Here is a 16,661-nt window from a genome sequence, read left to right on the forward strand (position 1 = left end):
CACCCGAACGAGAAACTCAGGTCTGACTCTAGTAATCTTTGAACCTGGGATGTTCTATCCTGATATATTTCGTCTACAGTTCATCTGAACAAGAAACCCAGGTCTAACTCTAGTAATCTTTGAACCCGTGATGTTCAAAACTGATATATTTCGTCTTCAGTTCATCCGAACGAGAAACCCAGGTCTAATTCTAGTAATATTTGAACCTGTGATGTTCAAAACTGATATATTTCGTCTTCAATTCATCCGAACGAAAAACCCAGGTCTGACTCTAGTAATCTTTGAACCCATGATGTTCAAAACTGATATATTTCGTCTTCAGTTCATCCGAACGAGAAACCCAGGGCTACTCTAGTAATCTTTGAACATGTGATGTTCAAAACTGATATATTTCGTCTTAAGTTCATCCGAACGAGAAACTCATGTCTGACTCTAGTAATCTTTGAACCCGTGATGTTCGATTCCGATATATTTCGTCTACAGTTCATCCAAACGAGAAACCCAGGTCTGACTCTAGTAATCTTTGAACACGTGATGTTCAGAACTGATATATTTCGTCTACACTTCATCCGAAAGAGAAACTCAGGTCTAACTCTAGTAATCTTTGAACCTGTGATGTTCAAAACTTTTATATTTCGTCTTCAGTTCATCTGAACGAGAAACCCAGGTCTAACTCCAGTAATCTTTGAACCCGTGATGTTCAATACTGATATATTTCGTCTTCAGTTCATCCGAACGAGAAACCCATGTCTAATTATAGTAATATTTGAACTTGTGATGTTTAAAACTGATATATTTCGTCTTCAGTTCATCCGAACGAGAAACCCAGGTCTAACTCTAGTAATCTTTGAACCTGTGATGTTCGAAACTGATATATTTTGTCTTCAGTTCATCCGAACGAGAAACCCAGGTCTAACTCTAGTCATACTTGAACTTGTGATGTTCAAAACTGATATATTTCGTCTTCACTTCATCCGAACGAGAAACTCAGGTCTAACTCTAGTAATCTTTGAACCTGTGATGTTCAAAACTAATATATTTCGTCTTCAGTTCATCTGAACGAGAAACCCAGGTCTGACTCTAGTAATTTTTGAACCAGTGATGTTCGAAACTGATATATTTCGCCTTCAGTTCATCCGAAAGAGAAACTTAGGTCTAACTCTAGCAATCTTTGAACCTATGATGTCCGAATCTGATATATCTCGTCTTTAGTTCATCCCAACGAGAAACTCAGGTCTAACTCTACTAATCTTCGAACATAGGATTTTCATACTTGGATATTTACGTATGTTGACTAATTTTAGAATCAGTTGATCTTACAAAAGTATACTTAGACGTTTACATACCACCTCTCGTCATATTTTGCTTTGATTATATTTTAGGATCCAATGACATTTGATGAATTCATTTCTCATTTTCTAATTCATTCCTTTATATTCGAATTTATATATAATTGAAGATTAATAACTATATCCAAATTTATTTTGATTTATATATAATATTCTATGGAATTTTATCGCATAAAAAGTTGATAAACACGAAAATGATTTACTCATTGAAGAATTTGCAGCGAATTCTCACTGTATAAGAGGATGTGAGAGGATGGATGGGGCTCATTTCTGCCCCACCCTTATCCCAATGTACCAAACGCTACCCTGGGTCTGTGCCATCTCCCTCAGTGCATTCACAGTACAAATTCTTCGTGGCGTCAGGCAAGACTTTGATAAATAAACCAGATGAAGGAAAGGAACCACACATGCTTCTCACACGCTTTTCTCAATCCTTGATAGAATCCAAACGCAATATAGAAAATGCCTAGGTTTACTTTTCAACTTCATTTCATTTTCCATATTCCGTTTCTTTCTCTTTCTAGTTTATCTCTAACCCTAACTCACAGCGGCGGCCTTCCCTCTCCATCATCGGATCCCTCTCTTTATCTGTGCAAAAGATCGATTGCTGAATCACTCTCTCTATGTCACTCTTTCTATGCAACAAGGTAATAATTTTTTCGAGTTTGCTCCTTTCTTCTGTTCAAAATCTAATTGTTTTTTTTTCCTGATTTTTTGAGGTTTCAAACTCGTAAATCTGCTGGAAATCTTAATATATTCTTGGGTTTTCCTCTTGATTCTCCCATCCGATGGGCTTCTTTCCCTTTTTCTCTTCATATCTCATTTTGCGTTTCTTTGGATATTTATGTTTTAATATAAGAAATCTGATTATTGATTTTGGACAATTGCAACAGGACATCGATGAGAGGTGAAAGTTGTGAACATCTATGCATTACTCGAGATTTAATTAAATTTAATTGTATTATTGAACTAATTTTAGGTTTTTTCTTTCTCAGTTGGGGTTTCGTTAATTTTTAACCAAGATTTCAACTCTAACTTAGGATTTTTTTTTCTCAGATGGGATTTCATTAATTGTGTACTAAGATGTCAACTCTAATGTTCATTGAAGGGTTGAAATTAGTTTTGGGTTCAAAATTTTCGGTGAGGCTGAAGCATTTTAGAATTGGAATAATGGGGGCTATTGAAGAACAATCTGAATTCTTGTTATTTCATTTTATATTCAACTATGATGATGTTTTTGAGTTGAAATATAGGGCATGAAGCATTATGTTTAATTTTCTTTTATTCTTTTCATTGTTTTATTCAAGTAAAAGTTAGGATTCCATCTTTTTTTTATTTTGTTTCTATTTTGGTCAAATGATTAAAAATTGTTTAGTGTTTTCTTAATTTTAATCACCTGTTAGGGTCTAGACCTATCCTATAATGGGTATTTACAGTTGGTGTTTATCTAGAATAACTGCTTGGTACTAATTATCTGCCTTTTATGTTTGTGAATAAGAGTTTCTAGTGTAAATCTCTTAAGATTTTGGTATAGATCTTAGTTGATCAATGTCTTACTTGTAATTATTTGATCAATGTCTTACAGCTCAGGTACCGATCTATTTAATGTTAATGATGTATGGTCCTACGCTAGAACTTATTGCACAGGTCACTGAAAGGAAAATAGTTGTAAGAGATGCAAACAGGTTCCATTGTTTTGAAAGGGGAATATGTTCTTGTGGGGATTACTGGTGACAATGTTAAGAATAGCAAAGAGGCCAGGCAGGTGTCTATTGAGTAGCCATTGAACTTAGAATTATGTCCAGGTATGTCTATACTAACATTCTTGCATCCATATTTCCGATTAGGTCTTTCGTTATTGTACCAAAACATTTGCCCTTCATATTTCAGGTCATAGATATCCAGGAGCATGCATCCCATGAACATACTGTTGGACACTTATCATATTTTTGTTGGCTTAAATTGGCAATACAACTCACTCATAAGCATAAATTATGACATTTCTTTCAGATAAATATTCTCTACAATATGGCCAAAACTTTTGAGTTTCTCCTGGGGACAGTTTGCTTATTCTTCTAAATTTTCTTACTTCTGAATTTGTGGAATGTAACAGCAGTAGATGTGATATAGGAGAAGGAGGGGATCCCGAAGGAGCCAATATTCACTCTTCTATTGAGTGTTCTGAAGAAAATTTAAGCAGCCAAAACTTGTGGGCGAGGAAATCACTGTAGGTACAAAATCACATTTATTGGATGGTTTTCTTGTTGATTATCGCTATAAAATGGAAACCTTGTGGAAGTCTTGCAACATTGAACAATTGCAGATACTACAATGCTCTATCAGTATTATTTAGCTTCTTTCATGTGGTCAATTTAGGAGCCCCATTATCAAGCAAATGTGGATGGTTGCAGCATCCAGTACCATGGTCGAAATCTGGTTCCTAAGAAATAAGATGGTTATTGAAAACGTGGTTCTCTCAATTTGTAAGATAAAGAACAGAGTGACTATACATTACATATATTCTCTTCTTGCTTCTTATCTATAAATTGTTACTATAGAACCTATCAACACTTTCCACGGAAATTATAATACAGACACACCACCTATTTGGCTAAGTTATCACCATAGGAACCACTAAAATTCACTTGATCTAGATCTAGGTTTAATCTGTCAAATTACCTGACACATGTGCTTCGACTTTGCGCTAATGTACTGACTTGACCTTAACTTCATACCGCTTTGTTAATTATTGAGTTGACCTTATGTTAAAGAGGGAATATGAAGTATACTTTAGTAACCTATTTTGTTCTACTGTGTATCAAGAACTTAACAAAGTCATTGTACTGATGTTGGTTTCCTTTGCAGGAATGACGTTCTTTGTCGTATGTGAACCAGAGACACAACACATGGATGCTCTACTTGATATCATTTATGAAGTATTGGCCAAGTTCATCATCATCGAAATCAGAATTTCATCCTTTTTTTTGTGTAATTTTAAACCTAGTGGATACAATGAATGAATACCTTTTGGAGAACTTGCTCTATACTGCAGTAGGAGGAATCCGACCCTCTGTGGTAAGCATTGCTACTCATTTACCCTAAAATCTCTTCACCAGTATGAATTTTGTGTTACTTGGTCCCTTAATCTATTTTTTGACAGCTTCAGAATTCTATTGACATACTTTTAACTTTGTTCTGCAGTTTGAAGTCTTAACGCTTTTGAGTTTGTGTTCAATTGTGATATACGGGTAAAGTGTTCATTCACTATTTTTTAGTTGTCAGGTCTGATCATGGTTTGTGTTGATTTGTAGGGGCAACATCTGTTGTCCTTGTAGGTATTTTTTGGTATTGTTGGGACTTGAGTTGAATACGCGTTTTTGTTTCTTGGTTCTACAGGTCTGTTTTGTCTAGATCCGATTGAATTTAAGTTAGTGATCAAAGACATAAATGGTGACGTCTGGCAGGTAAAATTCTACACCGTATGAATAATTTTGAACTTTTTTAGTTAGGTTTGTAAAAGAATTTTAGATTGAGTATTTAATTTAGTGCTGAAAAATGTTAACTAAACATGTGAGTTAGCCCTATCACATGTTGAACCATGTATATTATCATATTTATCAACTTTGCATATGCAATTATAACTCTTGTCTGAGACTAATGAATAAGATTGAATTGTTTTTGGATAAATTACTTTCTTTGAGCTTCTAAATTAAATGTATTGACTTCCTTTATGCAGTTTGTGAATGTATGAATTGCAATTACAAAAAGAATAGCCTGCAATTGGGTTTCAGGTTTAGTTGTATTGTAGGCTTGTACACTGGAAATCCGAATCCAGGACGAGGACCAGTATTATAGGCCTGTAAACTGGAAGCCCAGGTCTATGATCATGACCTAGGCTGTACTTTTCTTTAATTGCAACTAAAGAATTGTCACGGGAAAAACCGTAACAAAAATTGTTAGTGAAATAAACACGTGTCTTTCAGGTTATAGTTGCAAAATAATAGTAACACTTATATCCGTTACTGTAGTCGTAACAAGAATTTGACACGTGTCTCTTGGTGAATTGCTGTAGTCATCGTGTAACAGTTAAAACCGTTGGATTATGTGTGGAAATTAAACCACGTGTCGCTATCATAAAATTAGGTCAATTTGTGACAGTGGGTTATTGTTACGTTTCTTTTATGTGACCGTATCTGGATTTTGTCACAGATAAAACGTTGCAAATTGAATCACAATTATTAATAACGGCCTGTTATAAGCTTTACCAATTCAATTAGTAACAGGTATAGACTGTGACAAAATCCTGGAAATGGTGTAGTGCATGGAGTTCGTCTTCTATAATGGAAACAAGTAAGTCATATCTGTTTATCATAGATGTATCGAGTTACGAACCTACTGTATGCAAAGAAATCCAAGTCAATGGCACTGGAAGAAGCCTTCATATTTCTTCCTGGGTATTGGCAATACTGGTGGGTGTTCTAGGACATTTAGTCTCCCACAGGATACAAACACTGATCATGAAATCTCTGCCTTTTATTCATGTTAGTGTTAAGAAGTTAGATAATTCATTTAATAAGACTGTCTAAGGTAAAAGTTTGAGCTAGTTTCGATGATTATGGATTTATATAATATTAATCAAGTTCAAATTTTTTTCTCTAGTAATCGTATTCAGTAATGAATACATGTTATTAGGATTTATCTAAGTTGTTGTATTTTATGTAACTCTGATGATTTTTATCTTAATCCTTTTAGCTTGAACATAAATGTACTTTTAACTGTTTCACATTATATTTTCACTGCATTTTTTTATTTTGTCGTCGCAATTTAATGTCAATGAATTAAAGAAGAAAATATGGATATACTTTGTATTTGCGAAACACTTGTGGTAGATCAAAATACGAGGCCGACTCCCGTCTACAAGCTGAACAATTTTAAAAAACGTTGCTTATCATTGAGTTCAGCTGTTAAAAATGTATACATACATGCATGATCTGGCCACACAAAGAGAAGAAGCAGCAACAACAGGGCATACCTTGCTTGCACTACGTTGATGTCATTGTTTTGAAAAAATGAATTAGTACCCAAACTTGACTTCCGTTAAATTAGGTCGGACTTTGAAGGGAAAACATTCGTAAGATAGGTCAAACAATAATCCCTAAAAAGAAGCAAGAAAATTATAAAAAAAATATATAGAAAGATACCCGTCGCAATAGAATCTGCTAGGCTCACAGTAACTTTCTAACAACCTCCATAGTCAAAACCAAAATCGAATTCCTTATAAAGATCGAACTCGCGAAGTTGTTCTTAACAAATTCTATTTCCGGTTGTTTATATGATGTGTTTTTCCTTAAGAAGCTACTATAATGCATTTCTTCAAAATAGTTTGTTTATATTTATCATTTCTTCATTACTTGATCACCCAGAAGCCAGAATTATTGTGGTAGGCACCTGCAATTTTTATCAAGGAAGTTGGGTTATTGATAATTCATATCCTATTTATGACTCTTCAAAATGTCCATTCATCGGTGAAGGTTTCGATTGTCAAGGTAATGGTCGACCTGATAACTCTTACCTTAAGTACAAATGGAGCCCGAGTGGATGCGAAATACCCAGGTACTTTATTTCCATGTTACTGGTTTATATGTCATATGTGTGTGCAAGAAAAGAAATTAGACCTTTTTCTGCTTCTTCTGATTCAACCTTCAGAGCGAATACATAATTGATATCGTTATCATCAATGTAGGTTTGACGGCCAAGATTTCTTAAAGAGATACGTGGGGAAGTCGATCATGTTCGTGGGGGATTCAATTAGCCATAACCAATGGAGGTCATTCTCTTGTATGCTGCATGCTGCTGTTCCCAATATGAGGTATACTAAATCAACCCAAAGAGGACGAATAAAGTATCTCAATTTCACGGTCAGTATATTTATAGCAACATGTAATTAGTATAACCATCGCGCTCTTTATAGCTTGGAATTGATACAAGCCCTTTTTGATTGGATTTGCAGGATTACAGGGTTTCTCTAGTTTATATTCGTAATGTATTCCTGGTTGATTTAGTTGTTGAAAACACAGAACGAATTCTCAAGATTGATACCATAAGCAGCGGTGATGCATGGAAAAATGCCGACGTTACTATCTTTAACACTTGGCATTGGTGGTTACACACTGGAAAATTACAGCCGTAAGAATTTATTTCACTAGTCTGGATTAATATAGGGTACGCGGTTAATCTCAACAGTATTGCAGAACAAAATTACCTGAAGCAAAGAAGTAGTAAAATCTTGGAAACATTTTTCTTGTTGTTTCAGGTGGGACAAAATTCAGGAAGGAAACATGTGGTATAAAGATTTGGATCGCATGGTTGCTTTTGAGAAAGGTTTGACTACTTGGTCAAAGTGGGTAGACAGAAATATTAACCATCAAAATGCTCAAGTCTATTATTTAGGAATTCCTCCGGTTCATTACAGGTGAGTTTGTTTCCAAAAGACGATATATGATATATATGCATGTAAAATGATATATTTACGTACACTAATTATGATTATAATCGTGTTTCTGGATCCGACGGGGTGATTTTGCAGAGGCAACGAATGGGGTTCTCCGGGGCAGAAGACGACTTGTAGAAACCAAACTACACCAATTGCTGGATCAATTTATCCGGGGGGTCAAATTCCTGGACAACCAGTAGTTCAAAAAGTTTTAAATGAAATGACTTCGCCTGTTTACTTTTTAGACGTGACACTGTTATCTCAGTTGAGAAAAGACGGTCACCCTGGGATTTATGGCAACAAAGCGCATAAAGGGTTGGATTGTAGCCACTGGTGTAATGCTGGTGTTCCCGATACTTGGAATCATCTTTTTTATGCATCAATTTCTCTTCCAAGGAAATGATAAAGATAACATTAACCATGAAGATAGTTTAAAGGCAGCCTGATCCGGCCAACGAATCGTAATCAAACGCCTTACGAGACGGAGCTAGCACACACCTTGGTCGAAAAAAGATCGTCAATTGCAACTAACTCTTCTCATCTAGCCTTTCATTTATTTGCTTTTGGCAGGCATGCGTAAATCTTGTCAGCTTTGTATAACACACTAAAGGCTGCCCTATTGGGCCAACATATGTGCCGATCATGAAAACAGACTCTAGGTCTTTCCTTTGTGACATTTGAAATGCTCAATCTACATTTTAACATAAATTAATAGATGTTGGTGGTAGGGCATCTTTTGGTTATTGATCCAACATTGTGTTCCTCTGAATCTTTTATACTATACAAGGGAAGGAATCTTCACTGTTGCCATTTAAATTTTCTCCTATTGACACAAAATTAAAACTTAACAAAAATGGCACCGTCTGGCCTGAGGTTCCTCTTCATAACACAGCAGTATAGGAACATGGGCTATAGAAATCGCAATAACCAACGGGCTCGCACAGTGGGCTGCAACATCGGGATAAGTTCAAGGCTATATATGTAAATCACGTAAAATATCCTTATATAAATGAAACAAACCCTAAAGAGATTGAGAGTGGAGACTACAAGTGTGAGTGAGGGAGGCGGTGTTTATGAAGAATCTAATTACTGGAGTTATGTTGATGAAAATGTTCTGGTGCCAGAATTAGATCAGGGGTTACGATAGGAGTTTCAATTTTATGTGGGAGCCTTTACACATAAAAGAGAAGAAAAAAAACATAAATCTTTGAAATTGTCATAATGATTTATCCTCTCGAATCTAAGTTTTATTATGTTTCTCAATGTTGATATTGTCAGTCTCAATTGTTTGTCTACGGTAAGATCTGTAAAATAATGGTTTCTTGTTTGATATTTTCATCTCGTGTTAGTACGTGACCTAGTCTCCCCAAAGACTCTTAACAACTCTCCTTCATTAGCAACAGACTAGGTTTTTTTAACTGTTTTGAATCCTTATTTGTTTGTTAAGGATATCCTCTAAATGTGTAACAAATCCTATGATTTCCTAATATAAATAAGATTACAATCTCCACAAGAAAACTATGGAAGATATTCACCAATTCTCTCTGCTAAGTTGGTATCAGAAGGTTGATCCAACACACTTCCGCATAAACACATCACTACCAAAGAAACACAAAACACAAAAACAAAACAATGGCTGCCACCACAAACAACATGAGAAGTATCCAGATTCATCATCTTGTTACCTTAAAACTATCAGAAACAAATCACTCCCTCTGGAAAACCCAGTTTAAACCTATCTTGAAGGGTTATGGTCTAACTGGTTTTATAGATGGGAGCAAAGAAATACCACCTAGAACTCTCCCTGATTCAGATGACATCAATCCTCTTTTTTCAGAATATGAAGCACAAGATTCTCTGATTGTTGGTTGGCTCAATTCGACACTCACACCGGAGGTTCTGTGTCATGTCCGAGGACTGGACACTGCCAAGGCAGTTTGGGATAAGCTAGAACGCCACTTTTCTCCAAAAACAAGGGCTCACATGATGAGTTTGAAGAAGCAGCTCCATTCTATGAACAAAGGTAACAAGTCCCTAAAAACGTTTTTGAATGATGCTAAGAATCTCTTTGATCAACTTGCAGCAACTGGATATGATGTATCCACAGATGAAAAGATCCAGTCAATAAGCAATGGCCTGAATCAATCTTATGATCCCATTGTCACGGCGCTGACAACAAAAGATGACCTGGATATGGAAACTTTCTACTCACATCTCCTCACCTTTGATATGAGGATCGAACAACAATTGTCTTTAATTCAACAACCATCCGTGAATGTTGCTGTCTCCAGGCAGCCACCCCAGTATCGATCCAACCCTAACATGAACAAGCAGAGGCGTAGTTCTCAGAATCACCTAACTGTTAACAGGAACCAACACCAGCACAACAGTCAGCAGCGGCGTTTCACCTCACAGGACCGTGGAGAGCACTCATCCATTCCATCTGAGGAACCCTGTCAGATATGCAAAAAGGATGGTCACCAGGCACCACGTTGTTGGTTCAGGTATGAGAAGCCGAATACACAGAAACCCAGGAATCCGTCTGCCTATATAGAGCTTCCTGGTACAGATCCAAACACCAACTTGGTTACTGATTCAGGCGCGACACATCATTTGACGTCAGATTTCCGGAATTTAGCAATTCCTCATGAGTATGACGGGACAGAACAAGTAGAAGTTGGTAATGGTAATAGTGCACGTATTTCCCATGTTGGTCATGCATCTTTTACTCATCATGCCAGGGTGTTTTCGTTGAATAACATCTTTCATGTACCTGATATTAAAAGAAACCTGCTTTCTGTTTCGCAATTTTGTAAAGACAATAACGTATTCTTTGAGTTTCACACTTCTCACTTCTTTGTGAAGGACAATTTGACGGGGGAGCTGCTGCTGCGCGGCCTGAATAGGAATGGTCTCTACGTGTTTGATGCCTTGGACAAGCTAGATCATCTCATCAAGCCTCAAATTCATGTTTCTACGACACTACCAGTGTGGCATCAACGCCTTGGTCATCCAATGATCAGAACAGTCTCCAGTATCTGTCATAAATTTTCTTTACCTGTTTCTAATAAATCTTTTGATTACTGCCACTCGTGTCATGTAAGCAAGAGTAAGAGACTACCTTTCTCTCTTAGTAGTACCTCATATGATGCTCCTTTAAGCTTAGTTGTATCAGACATTTGGACTTCCCCAAAATTGTCTAGAACTGGTTTTAGGTATTACATGTTGATAATGGATGTTTATTCCCATTTTACTTGGATTTTTCCTTTAGTTCAACGCTCTGAAGCTTTGAATACATTCATTCTCTTTCAGAAGCAAGTTGAAAATCTGACAAATCATAGGATAAAAATCTTTCAGTCTGACAATGATTTGGAATACAAAAAGTTTACATCTTATTTGAACAACTCTGGCATTCAGCACAGATTCACTTGTCCGCATACCTCTGCACAAAACGGAATTGCTGAAAGGCGAATTCGTCATGTGACTGAGTCTGGTTTAGCCCTCCTTTTTCAAGCATCAATGCCCTACTCCTTTTGGTCTGACGCCTTTTGCACTGCCTGCTTTCTAATAAATCGCATTCCAAAATCCAGAAGTGTCAGTACGACTCCATTAGAATTGATGTTTAACAAAAAACCTGATTACTCTTTCCTAAGGGTCCTTGGCTGCTTGGCATACCCTTGTTTGCGTCCTTATAACTCCAATAAGCTAGAGCCTCGTTCTTTGCCTTGTGTATTTATAGGCTATAACAACTACCACAAAGGCTATATGTGTCTCCATCCAGAGAGTGGCAAAGTATATGTTTCTCGGCATGTACGTTTTGTAGAACAGACCTTTCCATTTATGGCCAAACAGCAGCATCAAACTCAGCAATCTAAAGGTATGCTACCATCTGACACAAGTATCTTTCACCATTCGCCTTTTATGAATGTATCTCATGGCTGTGTTACACCAAATTTACCTGGTAATGTTGAGAGTAGTTCTGCTGAGCACCTGGCTATACCCTTGGCTGCTGCAAGTTCGAGTCCTGGTTCACCACTTCCGTCTGTAGCCTCTCCAAGTGCGGCTGATACTTCAAGCACGCAGTTATCGCTCCCTGATGCCTCTTCAATACCGGTTTCAACAACTATGTCATATGCAATGTCGACGGCGTCATCAGTCCCGTTGCCCACCTCGTCTCGAACAACATCAAATACAGACGTCACTGCAGCTGTGCCTACACACTCTATGCAGACACGAGCAAAGTCAGGTATAGTTAAGCCTCTCCAGAAGCTCTCGCTCTTGGCCACCAAACATCCGCTTTTGGACTCTGCCTTTATGGAACCATCTTGTTATACTGAGGCTAGTAAATATCCGAAGTGGAGAGCAGCAATGGGTGATCAAATAAATACTCTCATAAGTAATGGTACGTACTCTCTTGTCAAATATGTGCCAAGAATGAATGTCGTGGGTTCCAAATGGGTTTTCCGAGTTAAACAGAAATCTGATGGAAGCATTGAACGCTATAAGGCTAGGCTTGTTGCGAAAGGATTCAATCAACAGGAGGGTGTTGATCACGGTGAGACGTATAACCCTATTATTAAACCATGCACTATCAGACTGGTCCTATCGATTGCTGTAATGAATCAATGGCCGTTAAAGAAACTAGACGTTGAAAATACATTTCTGCATGGTCCCTTAGATGAAGAAGTCTATATGAAGAAGCCGCCAGGCTTTGTAGATCCAGCTCGTCCTACTCATGTATGTAAATTACACAAGTCGTTGTACGGACTTAAGCAGGCTCCCAGGGCCTGGTTCTCGAGGTTGAGCACTTATTTGTTATCCCTGGGTTTCACAGCCTCTGTGGCAGATACATCTCTGTTTGTTTTACGAAGAGCTTCTTCTGTGACTTACTTACTTGTTTATGTTGATGACATTATAGTCACAGGGTCTGATCAACAATCCATCAATAAAGGATATGGGAGACCTTCATTTTTTTCTGGGCATCGAGGTGTTGCGCAGCAAGGGATCAGTTGCCCTCACTCAGTGCAAATATGTTTCTGACCTGCTGAAGTGTACGAAGCTGGATGGGGTTAAACCGGTATTAACTCCAATGTCGTCGAGTACCAAGTTGCGGCAGCAAGGTACTGAGAAAATGGCTGATCCTACGTTATATCGCAGTGTCATAGGAGCTTTACAATATCTTCATCTTACTCGGCCGGATATTTCTGTCGCTGTAAATAAGGTATGCCAATATATGCATGATCCGTTTGTCGAACACTGGGAGAGTGTCAAACGTATTCTACGTTATCTGAAGAGCACCATAGACTATGGTTTACACATTAGACCATCCTCAGATTTTACTCTACAGGCTTACTCGGATGTTGACTGGGCTGGCAGTTTGGATGACCGGAGGTCTACTAGTGGTTATTATATCTTTTTTGGTGGTAATCTTATTTCTTGGAGTGCCAGGAAACAGAAGACGGTTTCCAGGTCAAGCACAGAGGCAGAATATAGAGGTGTTGCCATTACAACATCAAAATTAGTTTGGATACAATCCTTATTATCAGAGATGGGTATCTTAGTTTCGGCACCCATCCTCTGGTGTGACAATTTGGGTGCCACATATTTGACGGCGAATCCGGTGTTTCATGCTCGTACTAAGCATATAGAAATTGATTATCACTTTGTTAGGGAACGGGTTGCATAAAAGAAACTTTGTGTTCGTTTCATTAGTTCTCGAGACCAACTGGATGATATATTTACGAAGGGGCTTCCATCACCGAGGTTTCAGCTTCTTCGATCCAAGTTGCACATCCGTCAACTCCAGTACAACTTGAGGGGTGGTGTTAGTACGTGACCTAGTCTCCCCAAAGACTCTCAACAACTCTCCTTCATTAGCAACAGACTAGGTCTTTTTAACTGTTTTGAATCCTTATTTGTTTGTTAAGGATATCCTCTAAATGTGTAACAAATCCTATGATTTCCTAATATAAATAAGATTACAATCTCCCCAAGAAAACTGTGGAAGATATTCACCAATTCTCTCTGCTAAGTTCTCGTGTTTTGATTTTTTATGCAAGGATATCTGCAACTTAAATCTGTCATCCTGTTCACCGACTTTTGGTTGGAGATGAACAATGGAAAGATAGATCAGTTAGATAATGGAGTACTTCCCTTGCACCATTTGTTGGAATTTTGGCCATTGGCATGGTACAACTATTTAAATGGTAAATCTACAGAAAATTTAATCGTTCAATTAGAGAGATGTTTTATAGTTTATCAAAGTATTATTACTTTTTCGGTTTACTCCTAGATGGGATTCTTCAGGAATTTTTTTATGTTAAATCTTTATTAAAACTTAAACAAAAATCCAGTTACGAAGATCTTGGCATAGATGTTTTTTTTTTTTGATCAAAAGGAAGATATTAATAAAAGAAGAAGGAATGTACATGAATGTCTACCAGAGGTAGATGAAACTAATTAAAAACAAAATACAAAAATCAAAGATTACAGAAAGATGGTTTGCCAGTTAGATGACACAGTATTTGAAAAAGTGGACTTTGTGTCTGATGAGTGCCAAATATTGTATATTTTTATCCCTTTTTGTTGGCATTTAACTCATCTTTTATGCATTAATTCTACATTTTATCCCATATTCTGTATTTTCATTGTTTTCAAGAATAAATATTTTTCTTACTTAATTTTGCATTTTTAGGTAATAAATAAAGTTCGGATGACTTGCGGAGCAAAAAGAGCAGAAAAGTAGTGAAAAGCCGGGAGAAATCACGCAAGGAAGCCGCGAAGAATGGTGCGCACAACCTCATTTTCTACACACAAAAACGCCTCCGTTCTCAGCCATCAGATCAGTTCTCAGAAGCATCCGACGGTCGCTCCTTCATAGAGCATCAAAATCTGAAGTCTCTGCCAAGCACCACAGCGCTGAAATTCCAAGCCTTCAGATTAGATGGTAGTTGAATCCAACGGTTGCTCCCTTGCTGTTCATCAAAGTTTGATATCTCCGCCTTACACTACAGCACCTAACCTAATCTAGCACCGTTAGTTTCGTTGTATCACTTCATCCGACGGTCGCTCCTCGCTTGCCTCCGCATCACCGTCCGATCTACCTACCAGCTCCACATCTCACGGCTTAGTCTCGCTGAACATCAAAAATCGATGAAGCCGCCACACACTGGAGCACACGAACCCTACCACCTAACCAAACACCCCCCTTCTTCCCAAAACAGTCGAGCCCTTCTTCTCCCCCTTCCTTCTCCTCTGCAACTCCACGACCACCACCTGCTCCGCCACCAACCCTCTGTCACCACCATCTCTACCACCTAACCTCCACCAAATCACCACCAAACACCACCTACACGCCGTAGCTACCTCCCCTACCTCTATAGCCATCTAACTTATTGATTTTTCACCACTGAAACCCTAGGTGATAAATCAATAAACTAGATGAGGCTATAAGACGTAATTGAAGCATGAGAAAGGTGCAGCAGACCAAGGAGAGTAATGGGTCGAGTTTAATTTGATGTTGCTACATCAAATTAGGTAAGAATTTACCAAACCCTAGTTCTGTCAATTTTGGGATTTTTGGGTGAAAAGGGTGTAAACCCTAATGATGTAATTGGGTATAAATTGGGACTGTGGGTGAGTGTGAGAGGGTATGCTGGACTAGCCAGTGTCCAGGACTTTCAAGTTCTGTTAATTTTCAATTTTAGTTTAATTTCAGTTATGTTCATGTTTGTTGTGCAAGTTCCTGTTAATGTTCAATTTTAGTTTCACATCAGTTCCTGTTAATGTGCATGTTTTAATTTCATGTTTTAATTTCCAATCAATTCCTGTTTATGTTCCTGTTAATGTGTTTATTTTCATATCCTGTTGATGATCCTGTTAATGTGCTTGTTTTGATGCATTGTGTTGATAAGTTCCTTTGTTAATGTTCCTGTTATGTTTAGTTCACTGCTGTTAGTTTGATGGAATGCTAGGCTAGTTACCTTTGAAGCATTGAACTGATTGAGTAATGGAAGAAATCAGTGCTCATAGCAAGCTGATTATCTTGCCATTCCATTTTTGTATGCTTAGGTTGCACTGATTTGATTGAGTAGTAGGGAGAAACTAGTGCTCACTAGTGACAATGAGCAAGCTAGTTCTCTTCCCACTCTAGAAGAATGCCTTAGTTTTGCTCCATTTCAGTTTCACTATCATCCCTTCCCTTGGCTTAGGCCTTGGTTCTTCTTGCATTGTTCTTTGCTTTTGCCCTGTGTTGCCTCTCTTGCACTTGCCTTGCACTGCTGCTGTGCACTTGCAGTGCTACTACTTGTTATTCTTCTTGCACTTGCCTTGCACTGCTGCTGTGCACTTGCAGTGCTGCTACTTGTTATTCTTGTTGCCTCCCTTTGCACTGCTGCTGCTTTCTTTACTTTGTGTTGCTGCATTGCTTTTCTTCCTTGCTTGTGCTACAGCTGCTGTTGCTGCAGCTGCCTTTTCCTCCCTATTGCTGTTGTTGTGATGCTCCACTGCTGCTGGTGTTGCTGTTGTCTGCTGCTGCACCACTGCTGCATTGCTTTCTTCCCCTGCCTTGCAAACTGCTGTGCACTTGCCTCTGCCCTGCAGTACTGCTGCTGCTTCCATCTTTGCCTTGTGCTGTGCAGCTGCTTTCTTTGCTCTGCTGTTGCTGCTTCCTCTCCAAAGCCCAGCTTTCAAAGCTCAAGTTCAGTTCCTCAAAGGCCCAAAGGCCCAGATCCTTGACTGAATCCAAAGCCCAGTTCACATCAAAAGACACTGAGCCCAATTCACAAGTGAACTGTTGAGCCCAAGTTCAGTTTACTGTA

At 38.1% G+C, this 16,661-nt stretch overlaps 1 protein-coding gene and 1 long non-coding RNA gene across 2 annotated transcripts; both read left to right on the plus strand.

The window, feature by feature from the left end:
• The first annotated feature begins 1,855 nt into the window (after window positions 1-1,855).
• Window positions 1,856-3,141, plus strand: LOC113327783. Its single transcript, XR_003349212.1, has 3 exons — window positions 1,856-1,996; window positions 2,243-2,256; window positions 2,935-3,141. It is a non-coding gene; the product is annotated as an uncharacterized LOC113327783 (long non-coding RNA).
• A 3,543-nt stretch (window positions 3,142-6,684) lies between these two features.
• LOC113327670 (protein trichome birefringence-like 43) lies at window positions 6,685-8,623 on the plus strand. Its single transcript, XM_026574823.1, has 5 exons — window positions 6,685-6,962; window positions 7,093-7,267; window positions 7,360-7,535; window positions 7,663-7,821; window positions 7,936-8,623. The coding sequence occupies exons 1-5, from the start codon at window positions 6,685-6,687 to the stop codon at window positions 8,243-8,245; spliced, it is 1,098 nt and encodes a 365-aa protein (XP_026430608.1). The 3' UTR covers window positions 8,246-8,623.
• Window positions 8,624-16,661: the final 8,038 nt, after the last annotated feature.

The sequence above is a fragment of the Papaver somniferum genome, unplaced genomic scaffold (genome assembly GCF_003573695.1).
Source record: "Papaver somniferum cultivar HN1 unplaced genomic scaffold, ASM357369v1 unplaced-scaffold_107, whole genome shotgun sequence".
Classification (NCBI taxonomy): Eukaryota; Viridiplantae; Streptophyta; class Magnoliopsida; order Ranunculales; family Papaveraceae; genus Papaver; species Papaver somniferum.

Excerpts from the sequence above, each read along its gene's own strand:
- LOC113327670 (XM_026574823.1), top strand. The coding sequence starts at position 6,685 with ATGTGTTTTTCCTTAAGAAGCTACTATAATGCATTTCTTCAAAATAGT. Across the intron at positions 6,963-7,092 it reads AGTGGATGCGAAATACCCAG|GTTTGACGGCCAAGATTTCT; the intron begins GTACTTTATTTC and ends TCATCAATGTAG. Across the intron at positions 7,822-7,935 it reads ATTCCTCCGGTTCATTACAG|AGGCAACGAATGGGGTTCTC; the intron begins GTGAGTTTGTTT and ends GTGATTTTGCAG.